Source organism: Athene noctua, chromosome 1 (genome assembly GCF_965140245.1).
Source record: "Athene noctua chromosome 1, bAthNoc1.hap1.1, whole genome shotgun sequence".
NCBI classification, from domain to species: Eukaryota; Metazoa; Chordata; class Aves; order Strigiformes; family Strigidae; genus Athene; species Athene noctua.
Genome location: NC_134037.1, coordinates 263,656,120 through 263,675,084, shown reverse-complemented (window position 1 = coordinate 263,675,084; position 18,965 = coordinate 263,656,120). Strand labels below are relative to the sequence as shown.

Here is an 18,965-nt window from a genome sequence, read left to right as displayed (position 1 = left end):
TCCAGCTGAACCCCCCAACTCTCCCAGCCTGTCCTCACAGGGGGGCTCCAGCCCCCCCAGCATCTCCGTGGCTCCTCTGGCCCCGCTGGAGCAGGTCCGTGTCCTTCTGCTGTTGGTGCCCCCGAGCTGGACCCAGCCCTGCAGGGGGGTCTCCCAGAGCGGAGCAGAGGGGAGAATCCCCCCCTGGCCCTGTGCCCCCCCTGCTCTGGGTGCAGCCCAGCACACGGGGCCTTTCTGGGCTGCCAGCGCACGGGGCTGCCTCACAGGCAGTTTCCACCCCCAGCCCCCAAGTCCTTCTCCTTGGGGCTGCTCTCCAGCCCCTCCTGGCCCAGCCTGGGTTTGTGCCTGGGATTGCCCCGACCCCTGGGCAGGACCTTGCCCTCGGCCTTGTTGCCCTCCCTGAGGTTCAGAGGGTCCCCCTTCTCGAGCTTATTGCAGCTGATGACTGCAAGATTTGTAGAGGAATCAATGCATTCAGAGCATAAAGTCGCAGATGGGATCAGCGCACCTTGGTTCTTCTCCTCCTCCATCCTGACCTGATGTACAACCTCAGGGAAATCTCATAACTTACCCCACGTCTTTGTATTCCTCTCTCTGGTGCTATTTCAGGAGTTTAAGTGGTTCTGTCTGTCATATCACCATTTCTTTTTAACTGTAAAAACAATGTAAAAGGACATTAATATTAAACTGCTGCATGCTTTGGTGATGGGTTGTAATTTTTATTTCTGCATTTATCATCTGCTGTGTTTCAGGCACGGTTGAATAGGAATATTTTTGCCCAAGGACTTGATTCACGAGGTGAAATTGTATAATGACTCTTCACCAGCTCTGGGCAGAACTGGAGACGCCTCATACTAGTGACATGAATAACCAGTGAGTCCCAGAATCTGAAAAAAAAATTAAAAATCTACCTTTTTGTAATGAAAAGGAGTATGTGGATAATGATTTTGACCTTTCTCCTGCTCATTTTGAAATCAGAAGGAAAATCTCTGATTTCATGGAGCGAAAGGTACTTGCTCAGGACTTGCTAATTAAATGTACTCTTTGCAGCATCACTAACATTAAGGCTGGTGTCACGACCTCAGGTACCCAGAGGAAGGTTTGAGATGTTAAGGCTAATTTTGTGATCTTTCCTTGCAAATGAGCAGGGTCTCCCTCTCCGTTTCTCCTTTTACAGCTCTCAGGACCCATTCAGGAACGCATTCCTCTCACACACCCAAATTTCATTTGGAATTCTCCTGAGGAATGCTTCAGTCCCATAAGCCATGCCACTACATATGGACCTCTCAGTTTCCTGAGGCCAGTACTCCTAGAGACCATCTATAAATCAGGAGAAAACCTAATGCTCATAAAGTGTTTCAGCAATCTCTTCCTTGGAGGAACTCACTTCTGACCCTAAAAGCGCATTTTTCAGCTCAGCACTGCAACCCACCTGAAAACACAGAGAGCAGAGGAAACATGCATCAGTTCTCTCACAGAAACGGATATTGTGGCAGTTTTAGACACTAAGCACTTATTTCTTTTGTGTTGCTTTTAGCTAACTGTCAGTAACATGAAGAAAACCACCTGCATGCGGAAAAAAAGAACATGTCCCTGCCATAACTATTTTATTCCCCCAGTGGAGAGGTCTATGATATTGATTCAGGGTGATTTGATGTTATAAAGACCATTTAAATCTTAGGCTCAATTTGTAGGAAACATTTTACTAGCCTAACTCGATGGTAGATGAAAAACAGCAATTCATTGAGCTAAAACAAGCTGATAAATGTCCTGGAGACAGAAAGATTTGTGTTGATGGGGTCCACGGAGGGTGGGACATGCCAGAAATCCCTCTCCCAGCAGCAGCAATCACTCAGCCCCAGCCAGTCCCAGCACAGGACCATGCTATAAACCAGTGAGGACAGGTAAATAAGAAATGTGGCAAATAAAATTTAGTATCATCGATGCTGAAAGAAAAAAAACAACCTCATAGATTTTATCAGATTTTAAATTAACTTTAGCCTGGAAAAGTATTTAGAAAACAATATAGATATATCAATGAAGTCCTCATCTTACTGTGAAGCTGTATTAAAAACGGGGTGCAAATGAGATGGGATTGGGAATTAAAGATTGGGAATCTCGCCATCCAGTGTTTGCTATTTATCTAAAAAAAAAAAAAAAAAAGAAAAAAAGAAAGCGTTGAGCAATATTTAGTAGGTGCTGTGAGAAATGCTGGAAGTGGTCACCAGTGGAAATACAGGGACAGTTTAACTGAAAATAAGAACAGTTTTAAATAACACTTCACTCTGCATTTTAATAGCGTTTATTTGGGGGAGAGAGCAGCAAGACTCCAATGCCTGGTTTGCCGCTGCCATTCCGGTGAGGATCAGGCAGGGCTGGAAAAAAAGGAAAATCAGTGACAGGGGAAATTGGAGCTTCCCAACAAGTGGGTGGTTTACCCTTGCGCCACGCCATGGCTCATCCTGCCCTGGATGTCAGGGACAAGCCGGGACGATGGAGGAGAGGAGGAGCAGGATGGCGGGAGAGCCGTGGGGACGGGGGGACAGTGTGGGGCTGTGAGGGGACAGTGTGGGGATGCATGAGGGGATGGAGCGGTGCCAGCCATGGGTCTGAGAGGGGATGGTGTGGGGTCGGCCGTGGCTCCGTGAGGGATGGTGTGGGGTCGGGGTCGGCCGTGGCTCCGTGAGGAATGGTTTGGGGTCAGCCGTGACTCCGTGAGGGGATGGTGTGGGGTCGGGGTCGGCCGTGGCTCCGTGAGGAATGGTTTGGGGTCAGCCGTGGCTCCGTGAGGGGATGGTTCGGGGTCGGGGTCGGCCGTGGCTCCGTGAGGGATGGTTCAGGGTCGGCTGTGGCTCCGTGAGGGGATGGTTCGGGGTCGGGGTCGGCCGTGGCTCCGTGAGGGGATGGTTTGGGGTCGGCCATGGCTCCGTGAGGGGATGGTTCCGGGTCGGCCGTGGCTCCGTGAGGGGATTGTTCGGGGCTGACGCGGGACAGCCCGCGCTCCGTGCGGGGCGGGGCCTGGCCGGGGCGGGCACAAGGCCCCGGCCGCGCTGCCTCGCCCCGCTCGATCCTTTTTGTCCCTCCGCGGCTGCCGTCGCGCCCCGCGGGTTGCCATGGCGGCGGGCAGGCGGCCGCGGCCCTGAGCTCCGCGGGAAGGCGCCCGCCCGCCCCCCCGCGGCCTCCCCGCCCCTGCCCGCCATGGAGGACGAGCTCTACCTCGAGAACATCGACGAGTTCGTCACCGATCAGAACCGCATCGTGAGTCCCGCCGGGCTGGGGGGGAGGCGGGCGGGAGGCCGCCGCCATTGCGTGATTCCCTCAGGAAGGAGCGACCCCCCCTTCCTACCCCCGCAGCGTTGATGCCGTTGGGAGGGCGGGGGGGCATCAACTTGCATGTTTGGCGGGTCCCCCTCAGGCCGGGCCCCAAACCCAGCTCGGGGGGGGGGGAGACGGGTTGAGGCTGCGGTGCCACGGCCTGGCAGCGTGTCAACGCTTGGGGCGAAAACTCGTGCTCCCCCCCCCGGCTTCCCCCAGCCTCGGTTCTAACGGCCCGAGCTGCTTTCGGTTGGCAGTCGGAAGGTGAGGCAGAGGCCCGCGGCACCCACCTGCGGCACACGCCTGGGTGCTCACCCTCCTCTCGGCAGGCGCGGGAGGAAGGAGGCCTCTGCAGCTGCCTCGGCCCTCGGGGCTGTTTGCTCAAGTTTTAGTCACCTTTAGGGGTGTATGTGCGGTGCCGGGCTGCTGTTGCAGTGTTTGCTTTTCCAGAGGTCACAAAGTGAAGTTAATATGGGCTTTTGGGCAAGCTGAACAGGAGGTGCCTTTCTTGAAGGGTTTTTTTTCCCTTTTTCACTTTAAATTAATGTCTCTGAATAGAATTGGCAATGGTTTATATCACAGGGAAAGCAGCTCTCCCCAAAATCCTTATTCTCCTGAATAGATGAGCTGGTTTTCCTCAAAAAATAATTTAAAAAAAAAGCACTGTAGTGACAACAGTGTTTGAACTCCAGGTATAAGAGACAGGAGTGTATGAAACGGTGGGTTTTTTCATGAAAGGTTGAGGCAGTCTGGACCACTATTTCACCTTAAAAGTAAAATTGCTACTTATTGTTTGTAGCCTCATGAAGCCTTGCCTTTTTTTTTTTTTTTTTTGGATAATTCAGAAAAACAGTAAGCATGTGTGCCTGTGTTTCTTTCAAAATAAAGATTTCTATCTGTCAAGCAGTTTTATTAACATGAGCTGCCTGTGTTGTTATAGTTTATTTCCATAAATTGCTAGGCTAATAACAATTTAAGTGTTTTATTTGAGACAGGAGAGGCCTTAGCCTGAGGATTAGTTTAAAAAGGCAGAGCAGGAGGAGAAACGGGTATAAAAGACATGCCTTGCCTAAATAGTCGAGCGAGTCAGTGGCAGGGCTGGGTTTAGAGCTGTAGTCTCCTGAGATTTGGCACGCTGTGCTGTCGGACCTGTGATGCAGATGGAAATCTCCTGTGACAGGTGAAGGTGGCAGAAATCCAAGGAATCCTCAGTAGTTGTTTAGGGGAGTGATAGGAGCTTCTCACAATTCAAAATTGTGCTGGTTTAATTTTTTTATCTTTTGTGAAGCTGAGCAGTGCAGGTGTTTTGAAGGACTTTTATGCAATGGCGCTTCAGGAGGGTGCTGACAAAACCACACCTGTCAGGATTGTTTCTTTAGGTCTTGGGGATTTAATTAAAATACAGGTGGGGTGGTATCACGTCCCACTCAGAGGAGAGAGACAAGTGACTTAGATTTGTAAATCCCCAACAGGGTGGACAAGAGTGCAACAAGTCTCAAAGTCCAGATATTTATTAACTTCCCACAATGTACTAATTGGATACATGATAATTGGCTAAGTATGTAATGAGTTATGGAAAGTGGTATGGTATGCCTTGTGTTGCTTAATGGTAGTGAGGGAAAAGAAAAGGAGAGAGATAAAGGGAGAATAGAGAAATAGAGATTCTGGGTTCCTCTGTTGGTCCTTCTGAGTTTGTCAGGGATGCATCCATCTTCTTCACTTCATGTCTTCTTTTTTCTTTCACCATTTCACTCCTCCCTCCCCCCTCAATTTATACACTGTCCTTGGGTCCATCCTCTTGGTCGACCCACATTCTTACCTATCCCATGGATGGGGAGGGGTAAAGTGCTTTGTGGGGTGATGTAGTTAGCATGATCTCGGTAATCTTTATTAGCATATTCAGGGGGGTCAACTTTAATATGTGTTCCATGAATAATGAAGCAGTTGTTCACTGGACAGATGGCCTTTGAAACTTTACAAGATGCCCCAGAGCAGAACAGTTCTGCCTTCACAGGCCCCCCCCCCAGCTGCATCCTGGCAGCCTTATCAGCTCCAGACTCCACCCTATCCACCCCATGACTATAGTTTTATTACTTGTGTTTGAGACATTCCTCAGCTCCGAGGGGGCCTCCACTCCCCCCATCCCTTATCTCTCTCAGGCTGTTTTTTCTCACAGGCCTTTTTCTCTCAGGCCCTGGTTTTGGGGAGTTACAAATCTCTCGTGGGTGGGTGTCCACGTGCTCTTGCTCCTAACAGGTTTTGCTGTGGGTTTTTTGGAGGGGGGAGTCTCAAGTTTGATTTACCCATGAAAAGAGCAAAGGAGGGAGGGCAGTTTGACAAGCGAAGAGAGGTTTTCTTACTAAAGTATTGTTGTTGTTTTTTTTTTTCTTGTACAGGTAACATATAAATGGCTAAGCTATACTCTGGGAGTTCATGTCAACCAGGCTAAACAGTAGGTATTAGTGCATCCCACAACTTTTTGGTTTGTGACAAAGCCTTTTTAATTACGGTTCTTGTGATTGTGGTTAGTGTTTTAACGTTGCTTCTCTGGAAATATATAAAAATCCTGCATGTCTTCTCATGTACAGTTGGTTGTGTTATTCAACATGCTTTATTTTTCCTGTGGGCAGGTCTTGCCTTGGCTTAGATGGGAGTTGTGCTTTGGAAGCAGCACCTCAGCTGGGCACCTTATACTGATTTATATTATAAATACCTGGGTCAGAATAAATGTTTTAGCACTAAATTACCATAGAAATGTATGTAGCTCCTCAGCTGGATGCCTTGTGCTGCTTTATATCATAAATACTTAGGTCAGAATAGATGTTTTAGTGTTCTATTACTACAGAAATGTATGTAGCTCCTTTCATCCTGAAATGCAGATGTGTTTTTTTTGAACTTGGCTCCAGTCCTGCAAACAGAGCTATTCCTCTGAGAATTTGCCACTCCATATCCCAGTGTGGTGGGTTGATCGTGGCTGGACGCCGGGTGCCCACCAAAGCTGCTCTATCACTCCCCTCAGCTGGGCAGGGGAGAGAAAATATAAAGAAAGGCTTGTGGGTTGAGATAAGGGCAGGGAGAGATCACTCACCAATTACTATCACAGGCAAACCAGACTTGACTTGGGGAAAAATTAATTTAGTACCAATCAAATCAGAGGAGCGTAATGAGAAATAAAACCAAATCTTAAAAACACCTTCCCTCTCCCCCCTCCCTTCTTCCTGGGCTTAACTTTACTCCTGATTTCTCTACGTCCTCACCCTGCTGAGCAGTGCAGGGGGATGGGGAATGGGGCTCATGGTCAGTTGATCGCCTGTCTCTGCTGCTCCTTCCTCCTCAGGGGGAGGACTCCTCACGCTCTTCCCCTGCTCCAGCATGGGGTCCCTCCCACAGGAGACAATTCTCCCATGAACTTCTCCAATGTGGGCCCTTCCCATGGGCTGCAGCTCTTCCCAAACTGCTCCAGCGTGGGTCCCCCATGGGGTGCAGTCCTTTGGGAACAGACTGCTCCAGCATGGGTCCCCCGTGGGGTCACAAGTCCTGCCAGGAGCCTGCTCCAGCGTGGGCTTCCCACAGGGTCACAGCCTCCTTCAGGAGATCCCCTGCTCTGGTGTGGGGTCCCCCACAGGCTGCAGGTGGGTCTCTGCTCCCCCGTGGACCTCCCTGGGTGCAGGGCACAGCTGCCTCACCATGGTCTTCACCCCGGGCTGCAGGGGAACCTCTGCTCTGGTGCCTGGAGCACCTCCTGCCCCTCCTTCAGGGAGCTTGGTGGCTGCAGAGTTGTTTCTCTCACATACTCTCACTCCTCTCTCCAGCTGCAGTTGTGTGGGTTTGAGGGTTTTTTTTAATCCTTCCCTTCTTAAATGTTATCCCAGAGGCACTACACCATCGCTGTGGCCAGCAGTGGGTCTTTTCTTGGAGCCAACTGGCATCGGCCCTATCAGATAAAGGGGAAGCTTCCAGCAGCTTCTCACAGAAGCCACCCCTGTAGCCCCCCAACTACCAAAACCTTGCCCCACAAACCTAGCTTAGGAAGGTGTACATTTTCCATGGATATAGATTGGAGCAGAGTGAGGACTGATGGTAACTGCAGCTCACCTGTGTGGCAAACACCTGTGCTGACTGCTGCTGGGCCCTGCATGACCCCTTATAAATACCTGCTTACCAGGCCTGATGGGCACGGGGAGATGTTTGAAGAATAAGGAAGTTGGTTGTGCTGTCGGAATGTTTTTGCTTCTTCAAATTTAGCATGAATGTGTAACCTTGTCTTGGTATATTTTGAAGAATAAAAATTATTGTAACCTTTTAAATATCCCGTAAAACAGAATGAGCTCTCAAGGATTCCAGGGCTATTGCTACACAGCAAAGTAAAGTTAAGCAGAAGATTTGAAGGCTCTGTAAGAGTATAAAGTCCCACAATACAAATATTTTTTCTCCTTGTTTCTGGCTATAACTTGGACCTAAAGGGGCACTTGCTGCATACTCGGCTGCAGTGTGCCGAGCCCAGCTTCACCTGTCTTGTCCAAACTACTAGAATATCAACTTGGTGATCTAATGTAATGAAGAGATTGTTTGGTCTCTTTCCTCTGCGTATGTGTGAACGATTTAGATGATGTGTAAATCTGAGTGTGCTTCAGTGATGGTGTAGACCTGAGTGGAGAGCTCTGCTTGGCACAATTCTGATCATGCAAGAAACTTAGAAGGAGCCAGAGAACTTCTTGCCGTGAAGAAGATGGCCCAGGTGAAATGGAGGCACCCTCTCATACCTTTGTGAGCAGCCTGGAGATGGAAAACCCCTGTGGCATCTTTATGCTTAAAACTCTCTCCTAGAAGCTGGAAAGTGCTTGATAACACAAGGGAATTATTTTAGTGATTGCGCTGGCTGTGGCAGCGTGGTAATTGCAGTCTGTCTCCTGTAGCAGTAATAATCTTCAGGTATCTCTACCAAACACCATCCTTACGGGGTGTGTGGTTGTGTCTCTGCCCAGTTATGTGAGACACATCCTAAAGCAGTGGTTTAAATGGGAGCTGAAAGCTTGAGTCTCAATCTCATCGTCACTAGTCATCCTCTTTCCTCCTGTTTCTGCTTGCCGTGTCAGTGGATGTAACTGGGATTGTATAAATACACCCAGAAACGTGTTTATATACCAAAAATCACCAGTTCCTCTGCCAGGTGTTTCAGAACGCTGGGTTGTAACAAGGGAAACAGCCTTCTCGAGGGGAGACTTTGGAACAAGATGCCCAGAGGATGCGAGACCATCTGCAACTATTGAAGCTTTGAGAGCTTGTATTCGTTTCACCTTTGGTTTATATAGTTGTTGGACTGAGATTTTCCAGAGTGGCAGAGGAGAAAGGTGTCTCAGTAAGATTAATTTAATCCTGGTTAAAATAACTCTGTTTATGTGAAAAGTTTCCATGTCAAGCTGGCTTTACTTTTTTTTTTTACGTAAGCTTCACAGAAGGGCTGGTGATGAGCTCTTTCCTTTCTAGTTGATTAAAACTTTTTTTCTGTGCAGGATGCTGTATGATTACGTAGAGAGGAAACGAAAGGAGAATTCGGGCGCTCAGCTTCATGTCACCTACTTAGTAGCAGGAAACCTCATCCAAAATGGACACGTTGTGAGTATTTTATTTCTCAAAGGTGTCTGTGAGCTCTTTGTTCTTGTGTCTTCCATCTTGTTTTGTAATTTTTGGATCAAAACCTGAATTTGCTCTCTTTCTCCAGAAACAGGCACGGTGTGCTAGGTCTGCTGTACATGTACAAAATAAGGCACAATCTCTGTCCCAGTGTACAAATGATGGGGAGGGAAGATCAGTTGGTCATGGTTTGGTAATACAGTGCTGAATAATGCACCGGGGGGTTTATTTAATTAACTCAAATCCTGTTACCAGTCATCTCTCAATCCTATTGCTGTTATTGGACAGCAGAAATTATAAAACAGCCCCGAGGGGCCTGCCTGAGATCAGCTGATCCCAGGATCTGCTGTGGAGTGGAGAGTCGTGTTTGGAGAAAGCTTGGACTTCAGTTAGAATACAATAATAAAAAATAATAAATAGAATAATAAATAGTTGAAGTTTTCTTGTTAATTAAAGCAACTTTTTCATCCTGGTATACAAGAGAAACATTTATTAACAGTATTTTGTATTTAAAATGAATCAACTTATTTAAGTAAAGGAATCGCTACTGGTTGTTATTTTTTTTTTTTTTTCCTCATTGCTGCTTGTCAGATTTTCAAGAATGTCATCTAAAATTTCAGACAGGTACCCCAGGGGTTTCTGAAAAAAATATGAGCAAATTGAATGCCTGTTTCCCTCTGCTCTCAGAAGAATTCAGTAGCCAAACCCCAAATGCCTTTGGCATTCCACTAGGTGTCTATTCGTATCTTTAGATACCCAAATATCTCCTACAACACAATCCACAGTCTTCATTTAGAATTAGTACCTCTCAGGGTGTCCTGGCTTTTATTTTTAGATTGGAGAAAAAGCCAACAAACCTTTTTTTGTTTTCCTAAATAGTTCACATGTGTAGAATATTCTCTTTAAATCTCCAGATCTACCTGACACTGAAGGTAATTATTTATTGCATTAATTCTGTATAATGCCATATATTTATTGGAAGCTGTACAGATAGTGTCACATCTATAGCCTGCATTTAACAGGTTTTCCCCCAATTTCTGCTGGAAATAACAAGGTAGCATCTCTTGGCTTTCTAGAACTGGATAGAGGTTTGTCAATGCTTTCTAATTTTAAATTTTTAAATGAGTTTAAAACAAACAAGTGAATTCTGACATAGGAACAAATAATATTTTTAACTCCGTCTTAGCAGCGTCTATGTTTTTAAAACAAGATCGGCCAAAGTAAACATACAAAGGTCACTTCTCTTGTTTTTAAAATATCATATTTTTGAATACTGCGATAGCAGTGCTAAGAAGGTGCAGACAGATGTTGGGGCAGAACTGCAGCAGTGCCAGGGTTAGGAATACCACACAGGAGGAGCTTAAAGTTCCTCAGACTGGGTTTCTCAGCACTAGCCAGAGCAGGTGGGAGAAGAGGTCAGGTCTGGAAGATCCTTCCAGGAGAGGTGCAGGTGCAGGAGTAGCTGGTGGGTGTTACCTGGCACAAGTTCATTTTGGGTAGGAAGGGGGTGGGAGTACTTTGTGACCTGTGCTTGCTCGTTACCCTGCACTACTGTCTGCTGTCAGTAGGTGTAGCCACAAGGCTGTGGATTCAACTGCAAGACTCCTCTGAAGGGAGATGTGGCTAGAAATCTGTCACAAATAATTCTCACCGTGTCTTAAGGACTGTGTGCTCTTTACTTGCAACTTTTTATCTGCCTCAGTGAGGGATGGAGATGCTCAGGGTTTCTTTACCTTTTCAGCTTGCCTGCGTTTTCTTGCTTCTTACTCTTTTGCTGGCTAGTCTGTGGTATCAGCTAACTACAGAATGAATGGTTGGATTTTGTGCAGTCTGTCTCTCTGGATACTCTCTGTATTAACCACAGCCTGTTAAATGTCATGGAGCAGGTATAGCCCTTGAAGACTGACTGTAGAGCACATTTGCAGAAACTTTCATTTCTGGCTTTTAAATTAATGCTTAATTTCTCATGGTGTTTGACTTCTCTGGTGCCATGTCTGTGCTATGTTAGACTCTACTGGCAATCTAAACATCCATGGGGGATGTGGGCTAGCACAGCAGATTTCTGGCAGCTGGGCCATCAGCTGCATTCGTTTGCTTTTCTGCGCTGTGCTGCGCAGTTGTTTAGTTCTTGTTTCATCTGTGTCTCGTCTCCCAGCGTCAGGGATGGAGGACAGATGATTTCTTTAGGGTTGTAGCGATCAGTGAAACAGTCTGTTAGAAAAGAAGGAAGAGAGAGCTTTAAAAACTGCTGGCTGATGACTGGTTAAAGGCACTGGCAGAGTTCTTTGTGGCTATAAAGCTGCACCCATAATCTGTAGACTTTCTTATCCAACAGATAACTGAAAATATTGGTTGTATGTACAACAGATCTTTGTAAATTTTAAGATTGCTGGTGTTTTCTGGTTTTTCAGTGCCACAAGGTTGCAGTAGTGAGAGAGGACAAACTCGAAGGTAAGCAGATCATGAAAATTATGTGGTTTTAACTTTTTTCTTTGAAAGAACAGCAAAGTGAGTAAAGCTCAGAACTTGCCATCTGCACATAAATGCCTAGTCAGGCTGTTGGGTTCAGGTGTGTACTTTTTGTACTAGCTTTTTCTCAGAACTTTGAATAGCTGAGCCAACAGCTGTGTAACTTCACAGACTTGTGATTTGGGTTTGATTTTTTTTTTTTTTTTTTTTTTTTAATGTTGACCTTTTTGGTCAGTGATTCTTTTCCACCTCCCTGCCACTGACAGCTCCTCCTTAAAGGCAACAATATCCGAGTAGTTTACAGCAGCATCTCACCATGTTTTAGAACAATTCTGAGCCCTCAGACTCCCAAGGATGCTGAAGCAGATAGTTCTAGTTACTGGTTAAATGCATTTGCAGTCTTTGCCCGGAGTGACATGGTTATTAGTTAAATGTCCCATGAGAATGTTCTCACTTTTGTCTGAGGTATTTGCTGTCACAGTAAAAGGTGAAAACCCCCACCACTGTAACACTGCTTTCTGCAGCTCTTCTCCATGCGATGTCAGTTGTCTCTCCATCTTTCCAGGTCTGGTCCTGCTGATGAGATCTGATCCATAGCAATTGAAACACAACTGCAGGCTCTTTGTCGCTTTCAAATAACATCTTGTGGCATTTGCAAACATACTGTGGCATTTGTGACCTTAAATATCCACGCTAATGATCTAACTTGGTTTGAAAGACTGGTGTTGTTTTCCTGTTTGAAATCTGAAGTGGATTTCTAGCTAAAGTTGTCTTCATCAGGCTAGTAGATTGTCAAGCAATGCAACTACTATCTGTCATGTTTATTGAATTATGTGTGCTGCGTAATGTTCTGCTTTGCTGTGGAGGAAAGGATTGTTCATGGTTTTTGTATTAGAAGACAGGCCAAAGGTATGACTTATATTTGGAAGACGCTGAGATTTGTGATGGGAGTAGGGCTGCATAGTCTAGGACTGGCCTCAAGAAATGATTATGTGTGTATTTTTACAGTGCCTAGAAGCTCTGTCTCAGACCAGGACTGTGTGGAAAGAACAATATCAGCAACAAACAAAGAATTCCTAAAAACCAGCCCTTGTCTCAAGGGGGTAGCAGTCTAAATAGCACAGAAGAGACAAAACATTTCTTCCAGCAGACTACTAAAGACAGTGTGACACTAGTTAGTGGATGCTACCTTGATGGCAGAGAGCAGTTCCAGCAGGGTAGAGTTATGACCATCTGTTTTCTTCCTCACCTTTAGATAGTCATATAGATAGTCCAGATCCTGAACACCAGATATTTTGAAGATAAACACAAGAGATTGCTCTTAATTGGGCTGTGCAAGAACCAAGTGCGTACAATGGGAAACCCGTTTGACAGGCTTGTGGCGTCTGTCACCTTGAATTCTCAATTAGTGAGCACTGGAAGAAGGTACAATGACACTTTTGTATCCAGGTCCTTGCTGTCACATGGTCTGTCAGTCTTTCTCCATCCTTGGTGGAGCGTGGTACTTAAGTTGCCACCTGATTCTGTAAAGGCTGTGTTAACAGAGGTCTCTTTCTCTTTTTTTTTTTTTTTTTCCCCTCAGCAACGAAGTCTAAACTAGCCTCGATTGCGAGTGTTCATGTCTACAGCATTCAGAAAGCCTTGCTCAAGGACAGCGGGCCGCTCTACAACACAGACTACGATATTGTCAAAACGAACCTGCACAACTGCAGCAAGTGAGTTGCCTCTTGGTTTTTCTTCTTACACGTTGTGAGCTGAGACTGATGAGATACTGCTACGTAGTGCACTTCAGCAGAAGTCAATGGTCTGGATTTTTAGAAACCTAGAAAAAGATATTGTCTAAGTCATGCCAGACCAGTCCCCAGGCAGCACGTTGTATGATTGTTTGATAAACCAAGCTATTTCCAGTTTACAATTGGTTCACTTGCTGTGTTACTCCAACGGGCAGACAGTTCCAGTACCTTTCTTCTCTGATGGCTAGAAACCTCTTTCTCATTTCCAGGCCATACTTCCTCGTGACCATTTTTATCTAGTTCTCAGTCACATAGGGAAGAGTAAATTAAAACAGATTTACAAAAACATGAGATGTGCTCAGCAAAGCGCTAACATGAGCTCACCTTCTGTTTTGTGAGACTCTTTTCATCCACCAGACTCATCCATCTCTCTGAAGATGTCACAGGAGCTTGTTCTCCATGTAGAAGATGAGACCCTGAGGCATAGGGGTAGTGTACAAACCAGACCAAGCAACACAAGTCTCCTTCGTGGTTGAACTAGAGAAGGGTTGTCTTGGAATTCAGAGAGACTTCAGGCTCCAGGGGTCATTATCTCTCCCCCTGAAGAGTGCCTGGCAGCTGGGGCTTTTCATTTATATGCCTTTCCACCACAACAGCTTCAGCTTGATGTAATCAGTACGTACAGTGCCATGACCAATCTGGTTTAGAAGGGGGATGCCTGAATGTTGTGTCATAAAAAGAATATAGAATTTGAAAGTAGAAACGTAGCTGTCGTCAAAATATTGACAAGGGAGTGGCTGAGAAAATAATGTCCTAGAAGCTGAGTGTTTTGAATGTGAATGTCAGTACCCTGGGAAGTGCTAGAAAACCCTGCCTCAGTGAAAACACGTGTCTTGGGTTTGGCTGCAGTTGCCTTGTTCCACTCTGTTTACTCTCAGGCACCCCTGAATGACGATACTTGTGTCTTAGAGGAGTCTGCCTTTCAGACTTGTACACCCAGAAGGTTTAGACAATTCAGATTCTGAAACAGTTTTCTGAAGTCTGTGTGTAAATCCCTGCCTGGCTTTGGAGCAGGATTTCCCAAGCAAACTAAGAAAATTCAGCTTCTTCATTTGTGACCTGGCTGAACTAGATTCAGACTGACCGTGTTCCCTCTCCCTTGTCAGCTACGTGAATTGTCTTTTATACTTGGGACAAGATTCCTGCAGTCCTTCCAAAAAACAGGTTTGACTATTTATGTGTTTATAGCAGACGGAACCCACTGGCTTGTACTTCCCTCTCAGTCCCTATATCTCAGGGGCGAGGCTCCTTGTTCTCTTCTGTGGTTATATGGGACCTGTTACGCTGTGAAGACAGTGGAGGTAGCTGGATGTACTAATATAAATAACTGGATTTAATGCATGTGGCTAACATGAGCTTTCCAAGCGAGAGCAGCTCCTTGCTTGCAGAGTGTAGTCCAAGCATTGTTTGCTTTTTTCAGTGATTATTTAGTGAATTTTGGATCAAGCGCATAGGCTATAGTCACACAGCAGCATTAAGGCAAACTAACATGGAATATATGAGGTTTGGGTGGGCTTGCTGCACAGCCAGTATAACCACTGACAATAAAACATTATTTGTAACCTGGAGGGTTGGTGGTGTTCACTTATGGCTGCGTTTGAACTAGGAGTGAAAACTGTCCAGAGCACGGTGTTGACCATGCTGAAAACAGATTGGAAGTAGAAAAGAAAATAGGAAGACTTGGTTTTTTTCTTCATCTTCTTTCCTTCCTTTAAAGGTTTGAATGTCAAGAGATTGCTGCTGCAACCCAGAAATGCTGTGGGGATGGTGGTGGATTGTTAATACATTTCAGTTCCTGATCTGAGTAGAAGTGGACTGTGCATGTGAGGCTCTAATGCTGAGGCACAGAAATTAATTGGCAGAAGACTGGTTTATTTCTTATGCAAATAAAAATACGCTGTGTAATTCAGTGGATTGGAAGGCGTGAGTCTGTGCTCTTTTGTGGCATTTCTGTAGGAAATCTGGAAAGCCTCGCCTGTGATTTGCACAGTGGGGAGTAGAGTTCAGTTATTTTTGGGTACTGCTATTCCTGACCGTCAACGAATTGTATTGTAACTGCGAGCACATCATTTAGTTCTTATATCTCTGTATCCCCAAACAATCACGTTTCAGACTGTTACAAGCTGAAATGTCTCTCTCTCTACCAGTGATTCCATGGAAATGACTTTATATAGTTAAGTCTGAATGTCATGGATATCTTCTGAGCCATTTAAGTAGTTTAGTTTCAGTTGTGATTACTTACCTGGTGGATAGGAGTGTGGCTGCTTGGTGCAGCAGTAGTGGACTCTTGTCAAAGCATCTGAAAGTTGTAAATGTTTTGGATCATCAGACAGCCGTACAATTTATGCTGCAAACTTTAGAGAGCGTAACCCGTTTAGGAATAAAATGCAGTCTGCTCCATCTCCACCCTGGGTGTGGAGACGGGCTTTTTCCCCCCCCCCCCCCATGAAATCTTACCAGCTTGTTTAGCATTTGAATGCTCTGGCTCTGGCTGACAGGTTCAGCTGATCTTTTCAGTAGAGGTCTCCATCTCTCCTTCAGTGCCAGCCTTTCTCTCTTGCCTCATGCACAAATTAAATTCCTCTCTTTCCCATGACAGGAGAACACAGGACCAGAGGATCAAGGCGCTACCAGGCAGGAAACCAAGGTGAAAAATAAGAAGTTTAAAAGGCTAATTAAATTTTTCACTCCATCACCCAGGTTTAGTGCCATTCAGTGCGCCGCTGCGGTCCCCAGGACGCCGGCCGAAGTTTCCCAAGCGCGGACGTCGGTGCAGGATGGTTCCCAGACACCGAGTGACACCAACGGTGTCACCGTACCCGTGGTCAACGGCCACGGCCCATCAACCGCTAAGCAGACCTCGCAGCAGCCCAAAGGGATCATGGGAATGTTTGCAGCCAAAGCAGCTTCCAAACCCCAGGACACAAATAAAGAAACTAAAGCCGAGGCGAAGGAGGCCCCAGGTGTAAGTTACCTCAGACCCTTTGGCAGCCCTCTGGGTTAACAGCTTTAACAAACCACTTCTCTAGCTTCGCTCTTGCTCAACCTAAATAACCATAACGAGGCGTAGCACAGCCTCAGCCCCTGCTTCTAGGGCTAAACTTGCTGTCCACTGCGCATGCTCTGTCGCTGTTCTGTAAGTATTTCACTGCGTAGTACAGACGTGCCTTCTGCCAGTCATCTCGGGCAAAAATATACTGTGCTGCACTCGATCTATCCACAAAAGTCTGTTTGCCACAACTGCGACGCTTCGCCGTTTTCCTTGAGCTGAATCTCCAGCAAATATAAACCAGCATAGCTGCGTTATGGAGACAATTGTTCCGTTGTCTTCAGTTAGGCCAATATATACACCAGTTGAGGATTTGCTCTCTCCATTGTGCTTAAAAGGATTTGTTTTGAGCAATAAGTGAAATGTGAGAAGTCCAGGTCTTAAAAGTAGCAAGGTGTTTAAACTTGGCCTGTGAGGGAAGTTTCAGAGCCTGACCTGTGCAAGACTAAATTGTTTATCTTCTCAACTGCTGGTTTTTCCAGGATAGGGTTACGTTTTAATTTTAATTAGTATAATTGTTATTAAAGCAATGTGGCCAGTAAATGGGTGTTAAAAAGGTAATGTTACCTGCGTATGGTTTGGCTTTTTTTTATACCAGCTGAGTATATTTTGGTTCATTTTTCTGATTTTTTTTTTTTTTTATAGTGAATTTAGAACTGGTGAAATATGAATGTCTGAATTTTTTGGGAACTTTAGTGTCTACTTGCCCTTTTTTTTTTTTTTTTTTTTTTTTTTTTTCATGAAAATGAAGGGGATTAGGAGGCCAAGCATCCTTAGGTGGGTTTTTTGGCCTGTGTGTGATTCTTCACTTTGGTGGTGGCTATATTAATGGAATAGACCAGTGATATTTTTTGCAAACGGCTCAGCAGAGCAGCGTACGTGCCAGAGTAGTTGGATAAAGTCTTCATGGTTTGGCCAATCTGTGTTCTTTCCTCTGTCGGTTGCTGTGAATTGAGGCACTGATAGTTTGCAAAAATAATAGTTCTTTACTGGGAACTGACCCAACTCAGCCATCAGATGGGAACGTGACCCAAGTTAGATTTGAAGGCCTAGCTAAGAAGTCGTAAGTAACTCTACTCTCGACTCTTTAATGCATGTAATATCTAATATCTTCCAATTCTTTTAAACAGATACTCAAATCAAAGATTCTGACTAGTCAACAAATGATATAAATTTCGTTTGCGTGTCCAGAAGCAGTACTGTGCATTTTGAGGGCTTTGTTGCATGAATAATTCCTGTGGTCACTCCTCTGTTTGCTTCTAGGTGTCTGCAGTGAGCAGCAAACCACCACCAAAGGGCAACATAATGAACAACTTCTTTGGAAAAGCTGCCATGAGTAAGTGATTTAGAACATGCATCTGTTTTCAGAAACTATTGTGGTCAGGGACCAGCCTGCTGTAGTTTAAAAAAAAAAAAAAAAAAAAAATCCTGAGGGATACTGGAAACCTCTCTCTCTTTTTTTTTTTTAAGCTAAGTAGCAGGCATCTTGTCCTGAGTTAACAATAAATAAGTTGTGATGGGAGGCATAAACAGAAAGGAGCAGAACTCTTCCTTCCCACCCCATCAAACTTCTTATGTTTTCTCTATGTCTTATCTTTTCTTATAGTTTTCCATACTGTTCTTCCACTGTTTTGGACTCAGAGGGGTTAATGGTTTTGTATGCAGCTCTTAAGGCAAAAATTAAAAGTTGTAAGTGGAATTTTTCAGACAAAAAGCTTGCTGGATGGAGATCAATTAAAATGACATATTCGTGCAGACTAACCCAGGAAGGATTTTTAGTGCAGAAGAAATCTGATTTAAAGTGAGTACTTCTGGCTGGAAGATTAGCTATTGGTAAAACATTTGCCAAAACCTGTTACGCAGGGTGTGTTAATGATGCTTGCTTTTCATCACAAATCACTGAAGGGTCTATAGATAGATTTAGGGTTAATTACTGAAGAGCTAATAACTGGAGGATAAAAATGAGGGGTGGCCTTCCTCTTTGAGCAGGGGTTTGGACTAGGTGGCCTCTGGAGGTCCCTTCGGACCTAAATTATCTAAGTCTAAAGAAAATACGCTGCAGCTTTTAAATAGACATTGGGAGAGGACTGCAGGACTTTCTTCAAAGATGCCCTTATAATAACGAGTCCAAGAGGATTCAAAGAAGAGTTACTGGGAGAGAGTAAATAGCAGAGTTTGCTTTCTAACAGACATCTGTCAGAGCTTGCAGGGTACAGTTCCAGCACTCAACACACAAGGCACAGTACTGTTGGGCATCTCTGAGTTCCTGTTTTTGTGAGGCTGAGGGAGCTGAGGACACTTTAAGCCTAAATCTCACAAGCCTAAGTACAGTTACTACCTATAAGTAAATTCTTAAGATCTGAGAAGAGCCCTAGACCAAAGTTTGTGTGCTGAAAACCCAAGAAATGGAAATTGCATGTTAAAGGTAACCCAGTGGTGATGGGGAAAGCTTTGTAGATGCATTTCCACTATTTCCAGTGGGGTTCACTTCCCTGCTGAGTCCTGTCAGGGAGCACTTCGAGGAAAGTAGTGAGGTGGCCGCAGAGAAGGAGCAAACCGAGCAGAACTGGAAATGATTATATGTATAGAAGAGATAGGGCCATTCCAGGAGTAAGATTTATTCCCTACACGTTGTATGTCTTTCCTGGCTTCAAAGATTTCACCATTGCCAGAAAGTCCTGAGTTAACAATAATTGGGTCCTTCG

The 18,965-nt window shown here is 45.3% G+C and overlaps 1 protein-coding gene across 1 annotated transcript in view; it reads left to right on the top strand.

Moving 5' to 3' along the window:
• The first annotated feature begins 3,116 nt into the window (after nt 1–3,116).
• The window catches only part of POLD3 (DNA polymerase delta 3, accessory subunit), a 30,375-nt gene continuing 14,526 nt past the window's right edge, over nt 3,117–18,965 (top strand). The window contains exons 1-7 of the mRNA XM_074919071.1: nt 3,117–3,258; nt 5,712–5,767; nt 8,829–8,931; nt 11,361–11,400; nt 13,001–13,133; nt 15,912–16,176; nt 17,524–17,596. Of these exons, the coding sequence (XP_074775172.1) occupies nt 3,199–3,258; nt 5,712–5,767; nt 8,829–8,931; nt 11,361–11,400; nt 13,001–13,133; nt 15,912–16,176; nt 17,524–17,596 (730 nt within the window). The 5' untranslated portion in view covers nt 3,117–3,198. The remainder of the gene's footprint in view (nt 3,259–5,711; nt 5,768–8,828; nt 8,932–11,360; nt 11,401–13,000; nt 13,134–15,911; nt 16,177–17,523; nt 17,597–18,965) is intronic.